Source organism: Anolis sagrei, chromosome 9, assembly GCF_037176765.1.
Source record: "Anolis sagrei isolate rAnoSag1 chromosome 9, rAnoSag1.mat, whole genome shotgun sequence".
NCBI classification, from domain to species: domain Eukaryota; kingdom Metazoa; phylum Chordata; class Lepidosauria; order Squamata; family Dactyloidae; genus Anolis; species Anolis sagrei.
This window is the reverse complement of record NC_090029.1, coordinates 13,701,356-13,725,044: the sequence shown is the minus strand read 5'-3', so window position 1 is coordinate 13,725,044 and position 23,689 is coordinate 13,701,356. Positions and strand designations below refer to the sequence as shown.

Here is a 23,689-nt window from a genome sequence, read left to right as displayed (position 1 = left end):
AGCTCCACTGGTTGCCGGTCCACCTCTGAGCACAATTCAAAGTGTTGGTCTTGGCCTATAAAGCCATATATGGTTCCGGCCCAGCTTACTTATCCGAATGTATGTCCCTCTATGTCCCATCTCACAGTTTAAGATCATTCGGGGAGGCCCTGCTCTCGGTCCTGCCAGCCTCACAAATTCGTTTGGCAGGGACGAGAGACAGGACCTTCTCGGTAGTGGCCCCCTGCCTGTGAAATGCTCTCCCTAGCTAAATTAGGTCAACTCCATCTCTCCTCTCTTTTAGAAAGAAGCTCAAAACATGGTTTTGGGACCAGACTTTCGAACAGTAGGTTTGGCAGTTATCATAATGTTGGAATTTTGACTATGACAGGATTTGGACTGGGTCGGCGGTTGCTAAATCAGACTTGGATTTAGCTATATGAATAATAACAATAATAATAATAATGTTTTAAATGTATTTTAAGCTAATGTTTTATCTTTAGTACGTAATGTATTTGTGCTGGTACGGCTGTACCAGGAGCTCCAACTTCTTTTCCTTTCTATTGAGTGTTTGCATGTATTCCAAAGTTCCATGCATTTTGCAATAAGGTGGCTTCCCTTGGTTTGCAATCATAGGGCCAATGATCCATCAGTTATCACTGTGTTCTTTAGTTCCGCCCCTTTTTCTGGGTTAAGTTCAGTTCACACAGAGAAGCCTTTCGTACAGGATGTGAATCAGTTCCACCTGTAGAAAGCTTCGTCTTTTATAGCTTTGCTGGGGGGATCCAGTCCCACAGCAATACAGAGAACTACAGCATAGCCTTTGTTGGGGAATTTAGTTCCGCAACTCTACAGCCAGTTCTTTGCTGGAGAAATACAGCTCCACGGTTCTACAGCCAGCCTTTGCTGGGAATTGAAAGCCTTCTTTCCTCTTGGAAATCTACTAAAGGACTCTGTTTGGTAAGGATCACTCGGGGCAGCCATAACGCAATTTGGACCGGGTGTAGGGGCCCACGCCAGCAGAGCTTAAGTTCGATTTCCCAGGGTCAAGGATTTCCCTTGTAGAAGGAAAAAACAGTTTATGAAGAAAGTTGCCTGTCCCTTGTGGACAAGATTAAACAAGCCACCAGCTGATTCAAAGCCTTGAAGTATTTATTTGATTTACTGAAGATTTAAGCAAGAATAAAAACTTTGTTGAACTTTCTAAGTCTTTAAAAGAATTTTGTGTGGGGAAATCCGAAGGACCTCTCAGCCGAGGCACCCCCGGCATCCCGTTGGGCATTCAGAAAACACGTCCTGTCTACAGACTCTTTCACAGGCCCTGCGCGTGACAGCACAGTGTTTGTATGTTGTCAGCATCGAATTGCTGCTGTTGTAAGCCACCCTGACATCTGTAGGGATACCGAGGTGCTTATCTATAAAGCTATTGTCCTCCCAACCCTGCTATATGCCTGTGAGACGTAGACTGTCTACAGACGTCACATGCAACTCCTGGAACGATTCCATCAGCGCTGCCTCCGAAAAATCCTGCAAATCTCTTGGGAAGACAAGCCGACAAACGTCAGTGTGCTGGAAGAAGCAAAGACCACCAGCACTGAAGCGATGGTCCTCTGCCATCAACTCCCCTGGGCCGGCCACGTTGTCCAGATGCCCAACCACCATCTCCCAAAGCAGTTGCTCTACTCTGAACTTAAGAACGGAAAACGGAATGTTGGTGGACAGGAAAAGAGATTTAAAGATGGCCTCAAAGCCAACCTTAAAATCTCTGGCATAGACACTGAGAACTGGGAAGCCCTGGCCCTTGAGTGCTCCAGCTGGAGGTCAGCTGTGACCAGCAGTGCTGCAGAATTCGAGGAGGCACGAGTGGAGGGTGAAAGAGAGGAATGTGCCAGGAGGAATGCGCGTCAAGTCAACCCCGACCGGGACCGCCTTCCACCTGGAAACCAATGCCTTCACTGTGGGAGAAGATGCGGCTCCACAGCCACCTACGAATCTACAAGGAAATCCATCATGGAAGACCATCTTACTCGTCCAACAAGGGATCGCCTAAGTAAGTAAGTAAGCCACCCTGAGTCCCCCTTTGGAGGTTGAGAATGACGGGGTAGAAATGTTGGAAATAAATAAATAAATAAATAAAATACAAATCCACCAAGCACGGAAGAAGGAAGGGACCTTTCTGTATTTTGCCTCCCCATCACTCCCCAAAATGAGATTTATCTATTTTCCTTATCACCATGGGAGTTATATAGCTTTCACATAATATTTTATTCATGTTTACTAGGCCTGGGTAACAACGGAAAAATTTGTTTCTAAAATCGATTCATTTTTTGGGGGGTTTTGCGTTTCGTTATTTAAAATAATTACAAAATTTTCCTTTAAAAAAGTTCGATATTTACGAAATTTCGTAAATGTGAAAAAAATGACAAAACATTAACGAATCGATTTCCGAAACAATAACGAATCGATTCGTTAATGGCGGACGTGACCGCGAAATACGCTAAAAAACCTCCAAAAACTTCTGAAGCTTCCCTCTCCCTCTGTTGTTGACTGTTGGTGTGATATTATAATTTTTTTTTCACTAATTAAACAAAAAACTTGCCCCAGACATGCGGAAATAATAACGAAACAACCTCAGAACAATAACGAAACGAATACAATAACGAAATACGAAGCATTTACAAAACGTGTTTAAAAATTCGTTTTTTTTAAAAATTGCTCCAGAATGGTTCGTTGTAATTGAAAAAATTAACGAATTATTAACGAATTACGAATTAACGAAACGAAACCGCCCAGCCCTAATGTTTACTGCCTGTATCCCAAATCCCATGACGTCTAATGACTAGGAATACAAGAGTTGTAGTCCATATAAAAGTGACATGGCAGGCTAGATTTGAGTTTGACACATGTGACCTACAAGGCCCCCTTTCTGGCCTGACAACGTGTGATCTACACCCTGTTCTGGACAAACCCCAAACTAATTGATAAACCAAAGGAAGGGAAGCAACATAAGTCTGTAAACATTTACCATCCACGATGACAGCGGTCCAAAGGCTTTTCTTCTTGGTGAATCGGTCATGAGACTGGCACTGTTGGTCCCGGAAGGTGGGTGTCCCTTTGGGACAGGGAGGGTTTTCACAAACTGTGTGCTCCACACTGGCTCCGTGGCAATTTTTGCCCCCAGGCCCAGGACTATTGACGAAGGAAAACAGGGCAGGTGTTATTGACAGGTCGCCTGCAAAAGCACAGAAACCCTCTTCACATTGCTCCCAAGAACAACAGTACAACAAAGGTTCAATGTTAGTAAGGAAGAACCAGAAACAGCAACCATGGAAATGGAAAGAGCATTATGAGAGAAAAAATGGGGAAAGCCTGTTGAGAATAATTTCAGAACCACAAGAATAGTTGCTGTTTGCAATCTATTCAGCACAATATTGACAAGCAGTTGATTTGCACTGAAAACAGTGAAGGATGATAATAAATAGCATAGTGTCTAGATCTAGGGAAGTCATGCTACCCCTCTATTCTGCTCTGGTTAGACCACACCTGGAATATTGTGTCCAATTCTGGGCACCGCAGTTCAAGAGAGATATTGACAAGCTGGAATGTGTCCAGAGGAGGGCGACTAAAATGATCAAGGATCTGGAGAACAAGCCCTATGAGGAGCGGCTTAAGGAGCTGGGCATGTTTAGCCTGAAGAAGAGAAGGATGAGAGGAGACATGATAGCCATGTATAAATACGTGAGAGGAAGTCATAGGGAGAGAACTTGTTTTCTGCTTCCTTGGAGACTAGGACGCGGAACAATGGCTTCAAACTACAAGAGAGGAGATTCCATCTGAACATGAGGAAGAACTTCCTGACTGTGAGAGCCGTTCAGCAGTGGAACTCTCTGCCCCGGAGTGTGGTGGAGGCTCCTTCTTTGAAAGCTTTTAAACAGGGGCTGGATGGCCATCTGTCAGGGGTGATTTGAATGCAATATTCCTGCTTCTTGGCAGAATGGGGTTGGACTGGATGGCCCATGAGGTCTCTTCCAACTCTTTGATTCTATGATTCTATGAAATAATAATAATAATAATAATAATAATAATAATAATAAACAACTTTTTTTTCTACCCCGCCACCATCCCCCCAATGGGGACTCGGAGCGGCTTACATGGGGCCAAGCCCAGACAACATAATACAGCAATAAAATCAAAGCATATACATCAGACAACAACAACATTATCAAAATGACATTAAAATAATAATAAAATAATAATAGTAATAATAAAATAAAATAAAATAAAATTCCAATAGACACAATCATGATAGAGATGACAATGGGCGGGCCACATATTCCGAATAAAAAAACAATTAACAGACTATAATGAGATAAAATAGGAGCAGGACGTTTAAATGGAACTCATAAAACATAGAGTAGTGGGGCAGAACATCCTATTTGGAGGGCACGAACTCCATTAGCCAAAAACGTTGAGGGGGTATAAAATATCATGCTGAGCACCTACTCGCCAAAGGCGCAGCGGAAAAGCCAGGTCTTGAGGTTCTTTTTAAATGTTTCCAGTGAAGGGGCTTTCCTGATCTCCCCAGGTAAAGAGTTCCAAAGTCGGGGGGCCACAGAGGGATGAAACTGTCTTATTGTCTATTTGGAAATATAGATTTTTTTTTCCAAATAGAAAATAAGACATTTTTATTCCTCACTGGAGAAAACTCTCCCCAAACCCAACTCCATTAGCAGATAACCAACCATAGAATCAGGCCCGTAGCCAGGATTTCGTTTCGGGGGGGGGGGGGGGGGGGGGGTGGGCTGAATTTTTTTTCGGGGGGGGGGGTTCGGGAGGGGGCTGAGTTTCGAGGGGGCTGAGTCTGAGTGAAAGAGAGTGTAGCCTAGCAAACCTTTTGTATCATTACCCCAATACCCCCATGCATATGGGATATATTGAGTATGGTGATCAGATCATGATATGAATAAACATAACAGTTTAAATAATGCACCAATAAGGCCTTTTCGCGAACCACCATGAAAATTTCGGGGAGGGCTGAAGCCCCCCGAGCGCCCCCCCCCCCCCGGCTACATGCCTGCATAGAATCATTCTCAGGGTTGTGGTCCCAAAATGTAACTTTTCAGAGCTGTACTTCCCCAAAGGTCTGTTGCTTAGTTGCTTAGTCACTGGTCACTGCCATTATAATGCAGATTGAACTGGATTATATGGCAGTGTAGACTCATATAATCCAGTTCAATCTGCACTATATGAGTCTACATTGACCATACAATGCAGTTCAAAGTGAATTATATGGCAGTGTGGATTGGGCCACAGATATCTTTAGGCGCAGCAAGGTAACTGTTTCACTTACCAGACGCAGAGAGACCAAAGATCCATCAAAGGTCTGTGGTTAGAACAGGGATCCCCAAAGTAAAGTGTGCTGGTACGGCTGTACCAGGAGCTCCAACTTCATTTCTTTCTATTGAGTGTTTGCATGCATTCCAAGGTTCCATGCATTTTGCAATAAGGTGGCTTCCCTTGTTTGCAATTATAGGGCCAATGACCCATCCATCATTGTTAAGTTTTGGTTCCGCCCTTTTCCCCAGGGCTCTGGGAGGAGAGGGTGCCATTTTAGACATTGGAAAGCTTAGCTACAGGATGTGGATTAGCTCCACCTGTAGAGTAGCTTCGTTTCTCACAGCGTCCGGGGGGAAACAGTTCCAAAGGACTCCACCTGGAGAATCTACAAAGCCTTGACTGGTAGGCCTACTCGGGACCCAAGAAGCAGTTTGGAGCCGGGAGTAGAGCCCACACCAGCAAAGCTTAGAAAGTAGATTGCCCAAGGAGGGGTTAAAAAGGTTTTCCTCTTAAAAAAAAAGAAAAAAGAAACAGTTCACGAAGCCAGTTGCCTGTCCCTTGTGGACAAGATTAAGAAAGCCACTAGTTGATTCAAAGCCTTGAAGCATTTGTTTGACTTGTTGAAGATCTAAGAAGTATTTGATTTTTTGTTGAAGACTTAAGCAATAATAAAGGACTTTGCTAAACCTTTCAAGCTTCTAAAGACTCTGTATAGGAAAATCCTTAGGACCTCTCACTCGAGGCACCCCGGCTTCCCGCTGGGCACAAAGAGCACGTCCTGCTCAAAAGCCAACTGCTATAGGCCCAGCGCGTGACAGCACATAAAACCTGTGGACTGGATGCAGTCCTCCAAGGTCCTTTACTCGCCTCCCGCTATAAATTTTACACTTAGGGCAACCTTAAGTCTGAAACAACTTGAAAGCCCATAACAACAAAAGGTTTGAGGAGCCCTGGGTTAGAAGTTCCAGTGCGAATAGGTCAACTTACGGTGGGTTGTCACATTTGCGTTGCCTGAACCTGGCCCCGGTCCCACACGTCCTGCTGCACATGCTCCACTGGCTCCACATGTTCCAGTCTCCATCAACATGTTCAGGGATGGGGGTCTTGCTCACACACTCCCCAGTTCGGCACCACTGGAAGCATCACAAGAACAACATTGATACTGTAGGATTTGGAGCAGATGAAGACAATGCGAGAGCAGCCGCAAGGATGTAATCTGAGTGGAATTAAAAGCTAGCGACAAACTAAAATGGTTTGCCGATTACAGCTGAACAGAAATGTGGCTAAATCTCCATCCTTCGACAAACTGGATGCTTGGACCAAAGCCTACAGAAAACATTAAGATTTGGACAGAGTTACAAATGTATCTAAATATTTAAGGATGCCATACGCTGGTGGCTCGGATAGATAGATAGATAGACCTGGAACCCCAGGTTTCGGCGGTGACCAGGGGAGCATTTGCACAGCTAAAGCTTGTGCGCCAGCTGCGCCCATACCTTGGGAAGTCTGACTTGGCCACGGTAGTCCACGCTCTGGTTACATCCCGTTTAGACTACTGCAACGCTCTCTACCTGGGGTTGCCTTTGAAGACAGCTCGGAAGCTCCAACTAGTCCAACGCTCGGCAGCCATGATTTTAACAGGAGCGGAGCGCAGGGAGCATACAACCCCCCTGTTGCGCCAACTCCACTGGCTACCGATCTGCTAACGGGCTGAATTCAAAGTGCTGGCGTTGGCCTTTAAAGCCCTAAACGGTTCCGGCCCAAGCTACCTATCTGACCGCATCTCTGCCTATGAACCCACCAGGAGTTTGAGATCTTCCGGGGAGACCCTGCTCTCGATCCCGCCTGCTTCTCAAGCTCGGCTGGCGGGGACGAGAGATAGGGCCTTCTCGGTGGTGGCTCCTCGGCTGTGGAACGCCCTTCCTACGGACATTAGACTAGCACCATCTCTAATGGTATTCCGCAAAAAGGTGAAGACCTGGATGTTTGTGCAGGCGTTTGAGTAATTTAGTGCAATCTGGTAATGGAACATAGGAATGGAACAATGGACGACGAACCTGGACTACGCTTGGATGATGAGAAGATTGGGTACGGTTGTTTTTTGTAATAATTGTGCATTGTAATTGCTTATTGGTAATTTATGGATAATGTGTTAAGTCAATTGTTATTTGTTGTATGGAACCACTGCTGTTTCTACTGTTTTTACTGTTTGTGAACCGCCGTGAGTCGCCTTCGGGCTTGAGATACAGCGGTATATAAGCAAAGTAAATAAATAAATAAATTTCTAATCTTCTTCTTAGAAACCATTGTGTGTGTCTCTGCTCACAGTAACAGCACCCCGTGGTTGGCCAATATCAATTTGATGCCCAATGCTCCTGACTCAACCATTGAATAATTTGTTCTAGTTGGGACTAACCAACAGAAATGCCAGCCAATGCAATTCACGAACTCTATCTGCAAGTCTCCAACATTTCAACATAGAAAATGCATGCAATCAGCTTGGGCCATAATATCAAGAACCACAAATGATTTGCATTTTTGCTAGTTAACATAAAGAGTGTAATACATGCCCAAGCAAGGAATGGGCCTATAGACCAGTGTTTCTCAACCTGGGGGTCGGGACCCCTGAGTGCGTCACGAGGGGATGTTAGAGGGGTCGCCAAAGACCACCAGAAAACACAGTATTTTCTGTTCATCATGGGGGTTCTGTGTGGGAAGTTTGGCCCAATTCTATTGCTGATGGGGTTCAGAATGCTCTTTGATTGTAGGTGAACTATAAATCCCAGTAACTACAACTCCCAAATGTCAAGGTCTATTTCCCCCCAACTCTATCAGTGTTCACCTTTGGACATATGGAGTATTGGTGCCAAGTTTGGCCCAGATTCATCATTATCTGAGTTCACAGTGCTCTCTGGATGTAGGTGAACTACAACTCCCAAACTCAAAGTCAAAGCTCATCTATTTTTTCCAGTATTTTTTATTGGTCATGGGAGTTCTGTGTGCCAAATTTGGTTAATCTCCATTGTTGGTGGAGTTCAGAATCCTCTTTGATTGTAGGTGAACTATAAATCCCAGTAACTACAACTCCCAAATGTCAAGGTCTATTTCCCCCCAACTCTATCAGTGTTCACCTTTGGACATATGGAGTATTGGTGCCAAGTTTGGCCCAGATTCATCATTATCTGAGTCCACAGTGCTCTCTGGATGTAGGTGAACTACAACTCCCAAACTCAAGGTCAAAGCTCATCTATTTTTTCCAGTATTTTTTATTGGTCATGGGAGTTCTGTGTGCCAAATTTGGTTAATCTCCATCGTTGGTGGAGTTCAGAATCCTCTTTGATTGTAGATGAACTATAAATCCCAGTAACTACAACTCCCAAACGTCAAGGTCTATTTCCCCCCAACTCTATCAGTGTTCACCTTTGGACATATGGAGTATTGGTGCCAAGTTTGGCCCAGATTCATCATTATCTGAGTCCACAGTGCTCTCTGGATGTAGGTGAACTACAACTCCCAAACTCAAGGTCAAAGCTCATCTATTTTTTCCAGTATTTTTTATTGGTCATGGGAGTTCTGTGTGCCAAATTTGGTTAATCTCCATCGTTGGTGGAGTTCAGAATCCTCTTTGATTGTAGATGAACTATAAATCCCAGTAACTACAACTCCCAAACGTCAAGGTCTATTTCCCCCCAACTCTATCAGTGTTCACCTTTGGACATATGGAGTATTGGTGCCAAGTTTGGCCCAGATTCATCATTATCTGAGTCCACAGTGCTCTCTGGATGTAGGTGAACTACAACTTCCAAACTCAAGGTCAAAGCTCATCTATTTTTTTCCAGTATTTTTTATTGGTCATGGGAGTTCTGTGTGCCAAATTTGGTTAATCTCCATTGTTGGTGGAGTTCAGAATCCTCTTTGATTGTAGATGAACTATAAATCCTAGCAACTACAACTCCAAAATGACAATATCAATCCCCCCGAACCCCACCAGTATTCAAATTTGGGTGTATTGGGTGTTTGTGCCAAGTTTTGTCCAGTGAATGATAATACATCCTGCATATCGGATATTTACATGATGATTCATAACAGGAGCTAAACGACAGTTATGAAGTAGCAACTAAAATAATGTTATGATTGGGGGTCACCACAACATGAAGAACTGTATTAAGGGGTTGCAGCATTAGGAAGGTTGAGAACCACTGCTGTAGACCAATTTCAGGTGAGTCGCTTGGGAAACATGGAATGACTGCTCACTCTTAGGGCTTACCTTGTCTGCCCCACATTCTGTGCCATCCAAAGGGGGGTCCAGTTTGGTTTTGCATGAAGCGTCTCCTTCCACAAGGCACCAGAGACCAGCACACATCAAATGCTGTCAACAGAATGGGAAAGGAGTGCCTTTATTTTCTCCGCAGAGGCCAGAGGACATGAGGCAAAGTTTTGTCAAGTTTCTTCCAAGTGAACCTAGTGTTGTAGCCTGGTCAGATTCTGAGTGTTCAGAAGATGAGGAAGGGGATGCTGGGAGATATTCAGAGGGTCCAGAGAGAACTGTTTTGGAATCTCTTGGGAGTTCCCAAGAGAACAGTGAAGGTGAGATCCATCCCATGGGAACCTGCCAAAAGTGCATACTGAGGGAAATCATATCATCATCATCATATTTAATTATAATGCCGCATTATCACAGGGTGTCTGCGCCCCACACCACTGGAGAAATTACACTGCTTAGCCGGTATTGCACCACCTGACATCCGCCGGGAAGTAGCAGCCAATAGTGAAAGAACCAAGGCAGAGACATCTCCAGCTCATCCCCTGTTTGGGTATCAGCCAGCACGTCAACGACTTAAATCAAGACATAGTTTTCTTAGATCTACAGAGACACTCGCTGGATCACCCCAGCAAGCAAGAGTCCAAAAGTGGCAGGCCCAAACCCAGCACCTCAATCCATGGGTGATACCAGATGAGAGACTCCCTCCTGGGCACACAGAAGACTGGGCGACTTGGAAGGCGCTGAACAGACTGCGCTCTGGCACCACGAGATGCAGAGCCAATCTTAAGAAATGGGGCTACAGGGTGGAATCCTCGGCATGCGAGTGCGGAGAAGAACAAACCACAGACCACCTGCTGCAATGCACCCTGAGCCTTGCCACATGCACAATGGAGGAGCTTCTTGCGGCAACACCCGAGGCACTCCAAGTGGCCAGATATTGGTCAAAGGACATTTAACCAACTACCAAGTTTGCAAAATCTGTGTCTTTTTTTTCTTTTTCTTTTTAATCTGTGTGTTTGTTTTGTTCTGTTAGAATTGTAACACAATGGTATGGTTGCTGATGACACGATAAATATAAATAAATAAATTTAATGACTTATTAATCGCCCTCCATCCGAGATGCTCTAGGCGATTTACAAGCTAAATTGTAAAAGATAAAAATACATACATACAGAAATTAATGATTAACATAGATCAAAAGCTCTAGTGAAAAGCCAGGTCTTAAGTGCTAGAGTAAAAGGCCCTAAGTCACGCATGGCTCTCAAGTAGGGCGGCAAGGAATTCCACAAGGCAGGGGCAGAAATAGAAAAAGCCCTCTGCGTCTGGTCCTTTCCAAGTGCACTTCTCTAGGACCCGGTATATAGAGTACATCGTGTTGGGCTGGTCGTTGCGACCTCCAATGATGGGAGAAGGAGAGGGGGTCCCTGAGGTACGATGGATCCTGGCCGTAAAGAATTTTAAAGGTCAGAACTAGCATCTTATACAGACCATGGTAATCAGTTGGAAGCCAATGTAAGTGCTGTAGCACTGGTGTTATATGGCATTTCATGGGCATTCTTGTGAGTAACCTGGCTGCCGCATTCTGAACAATACGGAGCTTTCGGGTCGTAGACATCGGAAGGCCAACATAAAAGGCGTTGCGATAGTCTAGCCTGGATGTGACCGTGGCATGGATGACTGTTGCCAGAGCCTCATCAGATAGGTAGGGTGCCAATTGCCTCACTTGTCGTAGATGGAAAAAGGCCTGTTTGCTGGTAGCAGCGACCTGAGCTTCCATTGTCAGCTGCGAATCCAAAACGACACCTAAGCTCTTAACAGTGGACGATGGAGATAGGGCGGCACCATCGAAGGTGGGTAGCGGATCAGTCAGACCTGTTGGGCGGCCATGCCAAATAATCTCAGTCTTTGCTGGGTTCACATTCAGTCTGCTAGCACGTAGCCAGTTCGACAGAGCCTCCAGACATAAGGTGAAGTTGTCTGGTATTGACGTTGCTCCCGGCTCCAAGCTCAGAAGGAGTTGGGTGTCGTCCACATATTGGTAGCAGTTCAGGCTGAAACTCTGGACTAAACTAGCAAGGGGTCTAACGTAGATGTTGAAGAGAAGAGGGGAGAGAATTGCACCTTGGGGGACCCTACATAGAAGAGGGGATCTATCAGAGACTTGATCCATGTACTCCACGCGCTGACTCCAGTTTCGGAGAAATGAGTTGAACCAATTAAGGGCCTGACCGCAAACTCCAGACTCTGAAATGTGGGAGACAAAGATTTCCGAAATGTGGGAGACAAATGTTTCTTAAGGTCAAAGAGATTGGAATTAAGACAACAGGGCCTGCAATTAAGGACTCGCTTCTCCAAGCAACTTAGAGATAAGGAATGGGAAGGCAGGTGCAAAAGAAATGATCTCATGGGAAGGATTTTGGCTTTTAAAAAGTGGTTCATGTTGGTATACTCTTTGTGAGAGCAATGCTGCATTCAGATGCAGAGCTCTCAGTGTCACGGGCCTTGAAATTCATGTAGCCAAGTTTTCAAGCAGTTTACTGGTTTCAAGTGTCCTGGTTTTGTGAGGCATAGTTTTGCCTGCCTTGTCTGTACCTTGTCTTTACCTATCTCGTAATTGTTTTGGAGATTTTCTCTGAAAGGTTCTTTGGACTTTTTGCTTTTATGAGCATAACCTTTTGAACTTTGATTTCCTTTTTAAAATATTAGCTTGCTTTTCATATATCCAGCTTTTATTACATTCTGTTTTTAATAAACTCTTACATTGGATTATCTGGATAGTGTGTGGTTTGTGGTGAAAAGAGGCTTCAGGTTCCAAGTGCAACACCTTTCATCTGTACTTTGAAGATGCTTTTCCTATGTGGTAGATTGGGGTCGGACTAGTCTATGTGCTCTCTTCCAACTCTATTATTCTATGATTCTATGAACTTAGCAGCATTTTGTGGCTGCTTCTCTACATCATTATAATTTTAGATATGAAATCAACACAAGAACTGGACTGGAAATATATTTATTGAATATCAGTGCTGGCTCTTGATAGTATAGGGAGGTCATCATTTGCTTTCTAGTCAACTCCAATGTATAGTTGCTCTTGTGTGCCTTCAAGTTAATTCTTATTTATGGGGTTTTCATAGCAAGGATTGTTCAGAGGTGGCTTGCCATTGTCTTCCTCTAACTTGGGTTTCCATGGAAAAGTATGGATTCAAACCTTGATCTCTTGCAAACTTATCCAACACTCAAACTAGTATGCCGAGATGGGTCTATGCCTACGCTATAATTGGATTTTCTTGGCAGGATTTAAATGAAGTTTCCCATTGCTTTCCTCTAAGTTTGAATGTGTCCTGAGGTGTGTTGATTGAGCAAGAATTCAAATTCTGAGCTTCTGGAGTCCTAGAGCAATGCTACACCCTTTGCTGATACAACTCTCCCTGTTTCTCATCAAGGAACCCAAGCAGTCACCATGTAAGTCAATATGGGGACCACATCTTTCATCACTTTTCAAGTGTCATTGTTCTGGTACAGCTGTACCAGGAGCTCCAACTTTATTTGCTTTGTATTAAATGTGTGGTTGCAGTCCTGGGTTTCAGGGACTCTGCAGATAGGTGGCTTCTTTTGGTTGCAGTCATAGGGCAAGTCACCTGTCCATCATCGTTAGGTTTGGTCCCGCCCCTTGCTCAGGGCAATTGGGAAGGGAAGGGAGCCATTTTTAGTTAGTCTCAGCAAGGAAAGCTAACGTACAGGACGTGTGCAAGCTTTCCCTGTACAAAAGCTTCAACCCTTAAGACTTTCCGGGGGGAAATATCTTAAGAGCAAACCAGAGAACTCCAGGGAAGCCTCCCCAAAGCTTTGAGGACCTTCTGGGGCAGAACAGTCTTAAGAGTCTCCAAAGATTTCCAGGAAAACAGCCCTAAAGACCAAAGAACTCCAGCTGGAGAACATCTAAGCCTTTACTGGTAGGTCCACTCGGCGTTCGAGACGCAGTTCGACCCGGTAGCGGAGCCCACATCAGTAAGTGTTAGATTACAGTCAGCCTGGGAGAAGTTAAAAAGGGGGTTTTCCTTTAAAGAAGTTATTGAAGACAGTTGCCTGTCCTTCGTGGGCAATTTTAGGAATCTACCAGTTGCATAAAAACCTGGAATCATTTGTTTAACTTTATTGAAGACAAGAGAAGTTTCTGTTTGATTGTTCATTAATAAAGGGCTTTGTTATACTTCACAAGCTATCTAAAGGTCATTTGTGGTGGAAAACCTCTGAGAACTTCTCCTTGGGCTTCCCGCTGGGCAAAGATTGCACGTCCTGTTCCAAAGGAAATTCTTTACAGGCCCAGCGCACGACAGAACAGTCATGTCTCCTTTTGCTCGTTTGCTCTTCTGCTTTTCCTTCATTTTAAGCTTATTGACTGGGGATGTTTTCATACTACTCTCCAGCTAAAATGCTCTTGATAAGGTTTTCAATGAAGGGGTCATTGAGCCCTGTGTAAATTGGGCCCACAGCAGTCCCAGATCCAGCATATTTCTGCATCATCTGGATCTCAGCCATTTAAGTGGAAAGGGAAAGGGAAAAGGAAGCCCAATCTCTTCCTTTCCAAGTTCCCTTTCTCCTTTCACCAAAAATAGGTGTTGTCAGGTTCATATTGTGGCTAATTGCTGCCCTTTTATTCTGTTATTTTTCATAAGTTGAGACATTAAAATGGCAGGGCTGTGTTTGCTTTGCTCGTTTTATATGAAATGTAAGTGTTTGGTTTCATGGCTTCTGTCTATTAAAAGACTTTCCCATCAACACTTACATTTAAAAAATGGTGTTGTTTTAAAAAAGATAGAATTGAAATAGGGTTTATTTGTGCTACAGCCCCTTTTACACTTACGGGAATGCCTCTGAAAACTTTTGCACAAGTTTTCGTTTGGCTGGCCGTTAAAAGGACTTCTGGCGCAGCGGCTTAAACGAAGCAGGACGGAACCAAACCAAAAGGAGTAATACGGCAAGCGAAGAATATCAGCCTGAACAGTCTTCTCTGTGTGTATGTTATATAACAGTTTGGAAACAACTAAACACGGCAACAGAGACTCTCTGGGCATCGGATAAGAGAGGACAACCGACGGTTGGGTCCTACTACATCTAGATGTTTGACTTAAAAGCTGGTGAAGTAGAATAAAATAATTACAGAATTTTAAGATCTGGAAGCTCTAGGCTTGGGTAACCACGGAAAAATTTGGTTCTAAACTCGTTTTGTTTTTAGGGGGCCCTTGCGTTTCGTTTTTATTTAATAATTCCGAAATTTTCCTTTTAAAAATTTCGAAATATACGAAATTTCGTATAATTACGAATTGATTCGTTAATGGCTGACGCGATTGCGCAATATGCTAAAAAAACCTCCAAATGGGACAGGGGGAACTTCTGAAGTTTCCCTCTCCCTCTGTTGTTGACTGTTGGTGTGATAAAACAAACAATAACTATAAAACTTGCACCAGACATGCGAAAATAATTATGAAATAATTACAAAATAATTACGAAATAAATTGAAAAAATTGTTTCAAATATAATTTATTCCTCACACTATTCCTGTATGGCTCAATATTGGATCGTAAGCTAATTTAAATACGAATTAATAACGAATTACGAAATTAACGAACGAAACCGCCCAAGCCTAGTAAGCTCCTCTTCACGGCGCTTCAGAAACAGAAGCAGCATCTACCTACTGCTAGGTCTGCCTTCAGCCAAGTCAGTGTCGTAGCACAAGCCCCACTTTAATGGACTTTGACTTTATTGACAATTTAATTGCATTTTCAATTTTTTGTATGAGATCATTTGTTAGCCATTCCTATTTAACTGTTGGAAGCCACCTTGACTCCCAGACTTAAAATAGATGGAGCAGGGGTGATTGTGCTGTCACACGCTGAGCCTGTAGCAATTGTCTATTAACAGGACGTGATCTTTATGTGCCCAACGGGTCGCCGGGGTGCCTCGGCTGAGAGGCCCTATGAATTTCCCTATACAAAGTCTTTAGAAGCTTGGAAAGTTTAACAAAGTTCTTTATTGGTGCAACAAATCAGTAAAATACTTCTTAGATCTTCAACAAATCAACCAAATATTTCTTAACTTGCCCACAATGGACAGGCAACTAGCTTCACGAACTGTTTCTTTCTTCTATGAGGGAAATCCTTTTGACCCCTCCCTGGGCAATCTGTCTTTTAGATTTATTTATTTATTTATTTATCGTGTCATCCGCAACCAGAACATTGTATTACATTTCTAACAGAACAAAACAAACGAACAAACAGATTAAAAAAAACAAAACACAAATTTTGCAAACTTGGTAGCTGATTAAATGTCCTTTGACCAGTATCTGGCCACTTGGAGTGCCTCTGGTGTTGCCGCAAGGAGGTCCTCCATTGTGCATGTAGCAGGGCTCAGGGTGCATTGCAGCAGGTGGTCAGCGGTTTGTTCTTCTCCGCACTCGCATGTCGAGGATTCCACCCTGTAGCCCCATTTCTTAAGATTGGCTCTGCATCTTGTGGTGCCGGAGCGCAGTCTGTTCAGCACCTTCCAAGTCGCCCAGTCTTCTGTGTGTCCAGGGGGGAGTCTCTCATCTGGTATCACCCACGGATTGAGGTGCTGGGTTTGAGCCTGCCACTTTTGAACTCTCGCTTGCTGAGGTGTTCCAGCAAGTGTCTCTGTAGATCTAAGAAAACTATTTCTTGATTTAAGTCGTTGACGTGCTGGCTGATAGCCAAACAAGGGATGAGCTGGAGATGTCTCTGCCTTGGTCCTTTCACTATTGGCTGCAACTTCCCGGCGGATGTCAGGTGGTGCAATACCGGCTAAGCAGTGTATTTTCTCCAGTGGTGTCGGGCACAGACACCCTGTGATAATGCGGCATGTCTCATTAAGAGCCACATCCACTGTTTTAGCGTGGTGAGATGTGTTCCACACTGGGCATGCGTACTCAGCAGCAGAGTAGCATAGCGCAAGGGCAGATGTCTTCACTGTGTCTGGTTGTAATCCCCAGGTTGTGCCAGTCAGCTTTCGTATGATATTGTTTCTAGCACCCACTTTTTGTTTGATGTTCAGGCAGTGCTTCTTGTAGGTCAGAGAACGGTCCAGAGTGACTCCCAGGTATTTGGGTGCGCTGCAGTGCTCCAGTGGGATTCCTTCCCAGGTAATCCTCAGAACTCGGGATGCTTGTCTGTTCTTAAGGTGAAAGGCACATGTCTGTGTTTTAGATGGATTAGGGATCAGTTGGTTTTCCCTGTAGTAGGCAGTTAGAGCACCTAGAGCTTCGGAGAGCTTCTGTTCAACCATCTCAAAGCTCCCTGCTTGAGCGGTAATGGCACGATCATCAGCATAGATGAAACTCTCTGTCCCTTCTGGCAGTGGCTTGTCATTTGTGTAGATGTTGAACATGGATGGAGCGAGCACGCTCCCCTGAGGCAGGCCGTTCTTCTGTTTCTGCCATCTGCTTCTCTGGCCCTGGAACTCAACAAAAAAGCTCCTGTTTTGTAGCAGGTTTCCTACGAGGCGGGTGAGATGGTAGTCCTTTGTGATATTATACATATTATACGCCTCAGGAGGAGGCGGTGGTTTACAGTATCATAAGCCGCTGACAGGTCTATGAAGACAGCTCCTGTGATCTGTTACTTTTCAAAGCCATCTTGTATGTGCTGAGTCAGGTTCAGCACTTGCGATGTAACTGCCTAGAGAAGTGAGAGATCCTCTCACTTCTCTTCCCTCTCACTAACTGCCTAGAGAAGTGAGAGGATCTCCTTCTCTAGAAGTTTTCAAAGAGAGATGGAGATCCTGCATTGAACAGTAGATGGACATGATAGCCCAGGAAGCTCCTTCCAACTCTGCAATTCTATGGTTCAACACAGAATACAGGAAAAACAGCCTGATAGATAAAATAAAATGTCAACACCCTCAAGCCAGCGAAAGCCAACTTACGTCTTGGAGGGAAAAAAATTCAGAATGCTCTTTGATTTTAACAGCTCTTCCTGGGACGACATTTACGGACACACACATTCAGAACTTCTCTCAGTAACAGCTATCTCGGTGGTCCATGTTCCCCCAAAAACACTATCCCTTCTTTCTTTTGAAACTTGCCTATTGTTTTCATGTTGCACTAGCTGCCTTCCAGGCCCAAAATAAATCAAACAAACCCCGTTAAGGCTTGCAGTTTGCTTCCTCTGCTACGGCGCAGTGAGTCAAAGGTTGCCTTTTATTATTATGAGTTTGGCACATTTCATTTATGCAGCAGTGAAAACTATAAATGGTTCTTATTTGCAGTTTTATATCAGATTTAAAGTTCCTGATTTTTTTATTATGGGAAAGTGAAAAGGAAATTTACGGAAACAATTACTTTGCAAAGGAGGAAAATGGAACAATGGCTTTCTCTTCCAAATGCACTTTGACAGGCAGAATGGCAAGGTTTTATGTCTGCAGGAACCACACAATTAAGTAGATATGGACCTGAGGGACAGGGACTCTGTTTTGCCATATATTCTATGCCACTTAGCAATGATTAGTCAGACCATGGGAAGTTTGACTTGGCCATGGTGGTCCATGCTCTGGTTACATCCTGAATAGATTACTGCAATGCACTCTATGTGGGGTTGCCTTTGAAGACTGTTCGGAGACTTTTTTTTTGTCGTGTCAGGAGTGACTCCTGGTGTGAGAGAATTGGCTGTCTGCAAGGACGTTGCCTAGGGGACGCCTGGATGATTTGATGTTTTTATCATCCTTGTGGGAGGGTTCTCTCATGTCCCCGCATGAGGAGCTGGAGCTGATAGAGGGAGATCATCCACCTCTCCCCGAATTCGAACCTGCAACCTGTCGGTCTTCAGTCCTGCCGGCACAGGGGTTTAACCCACTGCGCCACTGGGGGCTCCCTGTTCAGAGATTTCAACTAGTCCAATGGGCAGCAGCCAGATTGCTCACCGGAGCACCATACAGGGAGCATACCACCCCCCTGCTGCGTTAGCTCCGGCCCAGCTTACTTATCCAAACGTATCTCTCTCTACGTTCCACCTCGTAATTTAAGATCTACTGGGGAGGCCCTGGTGGGGACGAGGGACAGGGCCTTCTCGGTGGTGACCCCCCGCTTATGGAATTCGCTCCCCAGCGAGATTAGATCGGCGTCCTCCCTCCTTACTTTTAGGAAAGAACTAATGACGTGGTTTTGGAGCCAGGCCTTTGGCTAGTGGGCACAGCAGCACTTTAGGCACTGAACTCGGACAATAGGATTGTTTGAAAATTGGAAATGGCTTTATGACTTGTGATTATGTGATTTGTTCTATGTGACTATGTAATTTTAATTAATATCACTGTTTAATTGTTATGTAATTGATTTTATATTGCTGTTTTATATTATTATTTTAATGGAGCCCCAGGTGGCGCAGTGGGTTAAACCGGCAGGACTGAAGACCAACAGGTCGCAGTTTCAAATCCGGGGAGAGGCGGATGAGCTCCCTTTATCAGCTCCAGCTCCTCATGCAGGGACATGAGCGAAGCCTCCCACAAGGATGATAAAACATCAAATCATCCGGGCGTCCCCTGGGCAACGTCCTTGCAGACGGCCAATTCTCTCACACCAGAAGCAACTTGCAGTTTCTCAAGTCGTTCCTGACACGACCAAAAAAAATTTGTTTTGATACTGTTAGCACTGAATTGTTCCCTGTGTTAGCCGCCCTGAGTCCCCCCTCAGAGGTGAGAAGGATGGGGTAGAAATGGTCTAAATAAATAATAAATAAATAAATCAGGCAAAGGAATACATAGATTTCTAGAGCCTTAGAGTTGGAAGGAACCAGAAATGTCATCTAGTCCAATGTCGGATAATATGGAGTCTCCTACTGTTACCCATCTGACGTGGCGCTAGACACCTAGAACACTAACAGCAGGGACTCAGAGGGTTGAAGCAAGGCTATGCCTCGGGGATGGAGCAGCCCAGCAGGACGTGCCCAGATGCAGAAGAGGAGCATGGAAATCACAGAGGGAAGGAGGGAGGATGCTTCCACTTCTGGTCCTGCCTCTTTCCCCCCTTTCCTCCTCCCTCTTCCTCCTCCTCCTCCTTGTCTTGCCTTTTTCACTTATTGAGAATGGAGAGAGAGTTTGGGAAATACACTCCTTTAATTGAAGGGAAAATGCTGGAGGAAAAGGGGGGCATCGGATAAGAGTGTTGGATAAGATGGAATGTCAGATAAGCGAAGGTCGGATAATCATAGAATCAAAGAGTTGGAAGAGACCTCATGGGCAATCCAGTCCAACCCCCTGCCAAGAAGCAGGAATATTGCATTCAAATCACCCCTGACAGATGGCCATCCAGCCTCTGTTTAAAAGCTTCCAAAGAAGGAGCCTCCACCACACTCCGGGGCAGAGAGTTCCACTGCTGAACGGCTCTCAGAGTCAGGAAGTTCTTCCTAATGTTCAGATGGAATCTCCTCTCTTGTATTTTGAAGCCATTGTTCCTCGTCCTAGTCTCCAGGGAAGCAGAAAACAAGTTTGCTCCCTCCTCCCTGTGGCTTCCTCTCACATATTTATACATGGCTATCATATCTCCTCTCAACCTTCTCTTCTTCAGGCTAAACATGCCCAGCTCCTTAAGCCACTCCTCATAGGGCTTGTTCTCTAGACCCTTGATCATTTTAGTCGCCCTCCTCTGGATACTTTCCAGCCTGTCACTATCTCTCTTCAATTGTGATGCCCAGAATTGGCACAATATTCCATGTGTGGTCTAATCAAAGCGGAATAGAGGGGTAGCATGACTTCCCTAGATCTAGACACTATGCTCCTATTGATGCAGGCCAAAATCCCATTGGCTTTTTTTGCCGCCACATCACATTGTTGGCTCATGTTTAACTTGTTGTCCACGAGAACTCCAAGATCTTTTTCACATGTCCTGCTCTCGAGCCAGGCATTGTCCCCCATTCTGTATCTTTGCATTTCGTTTTTTCTGCCTAAGTGGAGTATCTTGCATTTGTCCCGGTTGAACTTCATTTTGTTAGTTTTGGCCCATCATCTCTCTAATTTGTCAAGATCGTTTTGAATCCTACTCCTGTCCTCTGGAGTATTGGCTATCCCTCCCAATTTGATGTCGTCTGCAAACTTGATGATCCTGCCTTCTAGCCCTTCATCTAAGTCTCATTAATAAAGATGTTCAACAGGACAGAACCCTGCGGCACTCCACTCGTCACTTCTTTCCAGGATGAAGAGGAAGCATTGGGGAGAATCACCCTCTGGATTGGTTCATCCATTTAACCAATTACAGATCTTCTACAGAATGTTGCAATTCCAGCAATTGTTTTTAACTCATTTTAAATTTTATTAATTTAACTAATTTACAAGGTCATAAAAAAGACTCTAGCAAAGCACTCCAGCAAAAAGCATGCAGGAATGCGGAAAGTACTTCATTAGTGTCGCAGATGGACGATGAAAGCAACAGCTCCCCTGGTGGCCAGAAAAGTTAAATAGCCTCTGACTGTCTGTCTATATCTGTTGTGTGTCTTTGGCATTGAATGTTTGCCATATATGTGTATATTGTAATCCACCCTGAGTCCCCTGCGGGGTGAGAAGGGTGGAATATAAATACTGTAAATAAATTAATAAATAAATAAATAGTTTTCTCCCTGTCACTCTTTCATGTCCCGGTGTGAACCTTACCTCCATATTCTTGCAGAAAGTTGCATTGGTTCCAAAAAGGATCTGGCACTGCTCGTCGGCACTGTAATGCATCCCTGGAAGTTTGTATGGAAGCCGCACTGCATATCGGCTCCTTGGATCCGTCACCAACAAACACGTGCTGACCTTGGACCTAAAAGAAAGCAATGACGACGGCCTATGGACAACCGGCATTTGGTTTCATCAACTAATTGATGAACATCCAAATCAGCCTCCCTTCAAAATTCCCCTCAGTAGTATACTTGCTACCTCTCCTTGGGAATGTATTACATATCTATTCAAGTACATGCAATGCTCTTTTGACCTAAACAGGGCCCTAAAGATATATTTCATTAAAAACTCACAAAGCCAATAAAGCTGTTCAATAAACTCAAGGCCTTGTTGAAGGCTTTCAGTTGCTTCTAACATGCCTTTGGCTGCCAGTGGTAGAAGATGTATAATTGCTGAACACTGTGATAGTACCACACAAAGTGGTTTCTGCTACACATTAAGGGGCAAAAGGGATAGATTGGCCCACAGTTATCTCCCATGGAATGGTTGGCCCAAAGATGAGGAGAGATGACCCATTAAGCTCAAAGCATTGGTGTTTTGTGGGAAAGGTGATGGTTTTTGCGAAGACATTCCAAGGTTAGAGACCTGAAGCTTCCTTCCAACTGAAAGAGCTGTTCAAAAGCATTCAGATATATTTCTCCTGTCACAAAACACAGGCAAGATCTGATTTAAAGAAGACAGCAAACCTGGTTTCCTTTTCAGGAAGCTGTCAAGGTGGTGAAATTGGGATATCAATGTTTCTGTTCTCCTGCCAGCGATTTTTACACAATGGGGGAGATTCTACTCTCCAGCACCCGTCACTGAAAATCTCTCATCATTTTGTCTGAGAAGACAAGAGACTCATTGTCTTGGGTTTCAAAGGCTTTACCACTTGCAGCGTTCTTACTTGAGAAACTTTTCAAGGTCATCGCGACTGCAGGAAGACCAGGACAGGTCGCTGGGATTCCTACCCTTGACCCATTCTCCAGACATGATGTGCGACCGCCCAGCACAAGACAAGTGATCATCATCATGGCTCATCCCCATGCTGTTGGAGAAGAACAAAGAGGTAATACAATGGTATTATTCTGTTGCATGTTGGGCCTGTAAAGAATTTCCTTCAGTACAGGACGTGCAACCTTTGCCCAGCGGGAAGCCAGGGGGCCCAAAGAGAAGCTCTTAGGAATTTTCCACCACAAACAGTCTTTAGAGGGCTTGTGAAATATAACAAAGTCTTTTATTGAGGAACAATCAAACAGAAACTTCTCTTGTCTTCAAAACAAATGCTTCCAGGCTTTTGTGCAACTGGTGGCTACTAACTGTTACTTTACTTTAAAGGAAAATCCCTTTCTAACTTCTCCCAGGCTGACTGTGAACCTAAACCTAACTGATGTGGGCACCACTACCAGGTTGAACTGCGTCTCAAAGCACTGGGTGGACCTACCAGCAAGGCCTACAGTCTTTTCAGCTGGAGTTCTTTGGTCTTTAGGGCTGTTTTTCCCTCCAAAATTCCTCAGAGCTTTAGGGCTGTTTCCCTGGGAATCTTTGGATGCTCTTAAGACTGTTTCCCCCCGGAAGTCTTAAGGGTTGAAGCTTTTGTACAGGGGAAGCTTGCACACGTCCTGTACATTAACTTTCCTTTCTGAGACTAACTAAAAAATGGCTCCCTTCCCTTCCCAATTGCCCGGAGCAAGGGGCAGAACCAAAACTTAACGATGATGGACAGGTGACTTGTCCTACGACTGCAACCAAAGGAAGCCACCTATCTGCAGAGTCCCTGAAACCCAGGGCTGCAAGCAAACGTTTAATACAAAGCAAATAAAGTTGGAGCTCCTGGTACAGCCGTACCAGCACAATGGCTCTTCCCCTATTTGGATTTCTGCAATCAATAAATCATTTAATATACTACATTCCAAGTTTCTCTGGAAACTAATGGGGCTCCCTACATGTGTGCCTGACTCCGTGATATGCATTAAGGCAGGTCAAACCACTTTTGAAACCTTGGCATGGATGAGAGTTAAAAAATTCTGGCTGCACATACATTTTCAAGCAGGCCCTGATAGCTATATTCCCTTTCTATTATCAGATCATTTTATTTCAGAAGGGTATTATATGATTCTCAGAAAGATCGAAGCCATTGGCCTGTCTTTGGAAGCAGTCTTAATGCTTACTAATGTGGAAGCCTGCAGGTCAATCAAGAGCAGACTTTTGGATCTTGACTTTCATATTCTGACTCTTGCAGAAAAGACAATTTGTTCCCCTACCTCGTCATTAATTCCATGCAAGTGTGGAGTCATGGCAGCTTATCTTCACATTTTGATTAATCCCACCCAGAAGAGAGCTCTGGCGACTGCAAGATGTAATATGTTGCCATCATCAGCTCTTTTGTATGGGAGATAAAAAACCATGGAACTT

At 44.4% G+C, this 23,689-nt stretch overlaps 1 protein-coding gene across 2 annotated transcripts in view; it reads right to left on the bottom strand.

The window, feature by feature from the left end:
• The window catches only part of ADAMTS17 (ADAM metallopeptidase with thrombospondin type 1 motif 17), a 262,297-nt gene that overhangs the window by 85,853 nt on the left and 152,755 nt on the right, over positions 1-23,689 (bottom strand). For both annotated transcript variants that reach the window (XM_067471299.1, XM_067471300.1), the window contains exons 9-13: positions 22,182-22,322; positions 21,227-21,377; positions 9,584-9,685; positions 6,304-6,449; positions 3,005-3,168 (exon numbers count right to left, since the gene is read on the bottom strand). In XM_067471299.1, the coding sequence (XP_067327400.1) occupies positions 3,005-3,168; positions 6,304-6,449; positions 9,584-9,685; positions 21,227-21,377; positions 22,182-22,322 (704 nt within the window). The remainder of the gene's footprint in view (positions 1-3,004; positions 3,169-6,303; positions 6,450-9,583; positions 9,686-21,226; positions 21,378-22,181; positions 22,323-23,689) is intronic.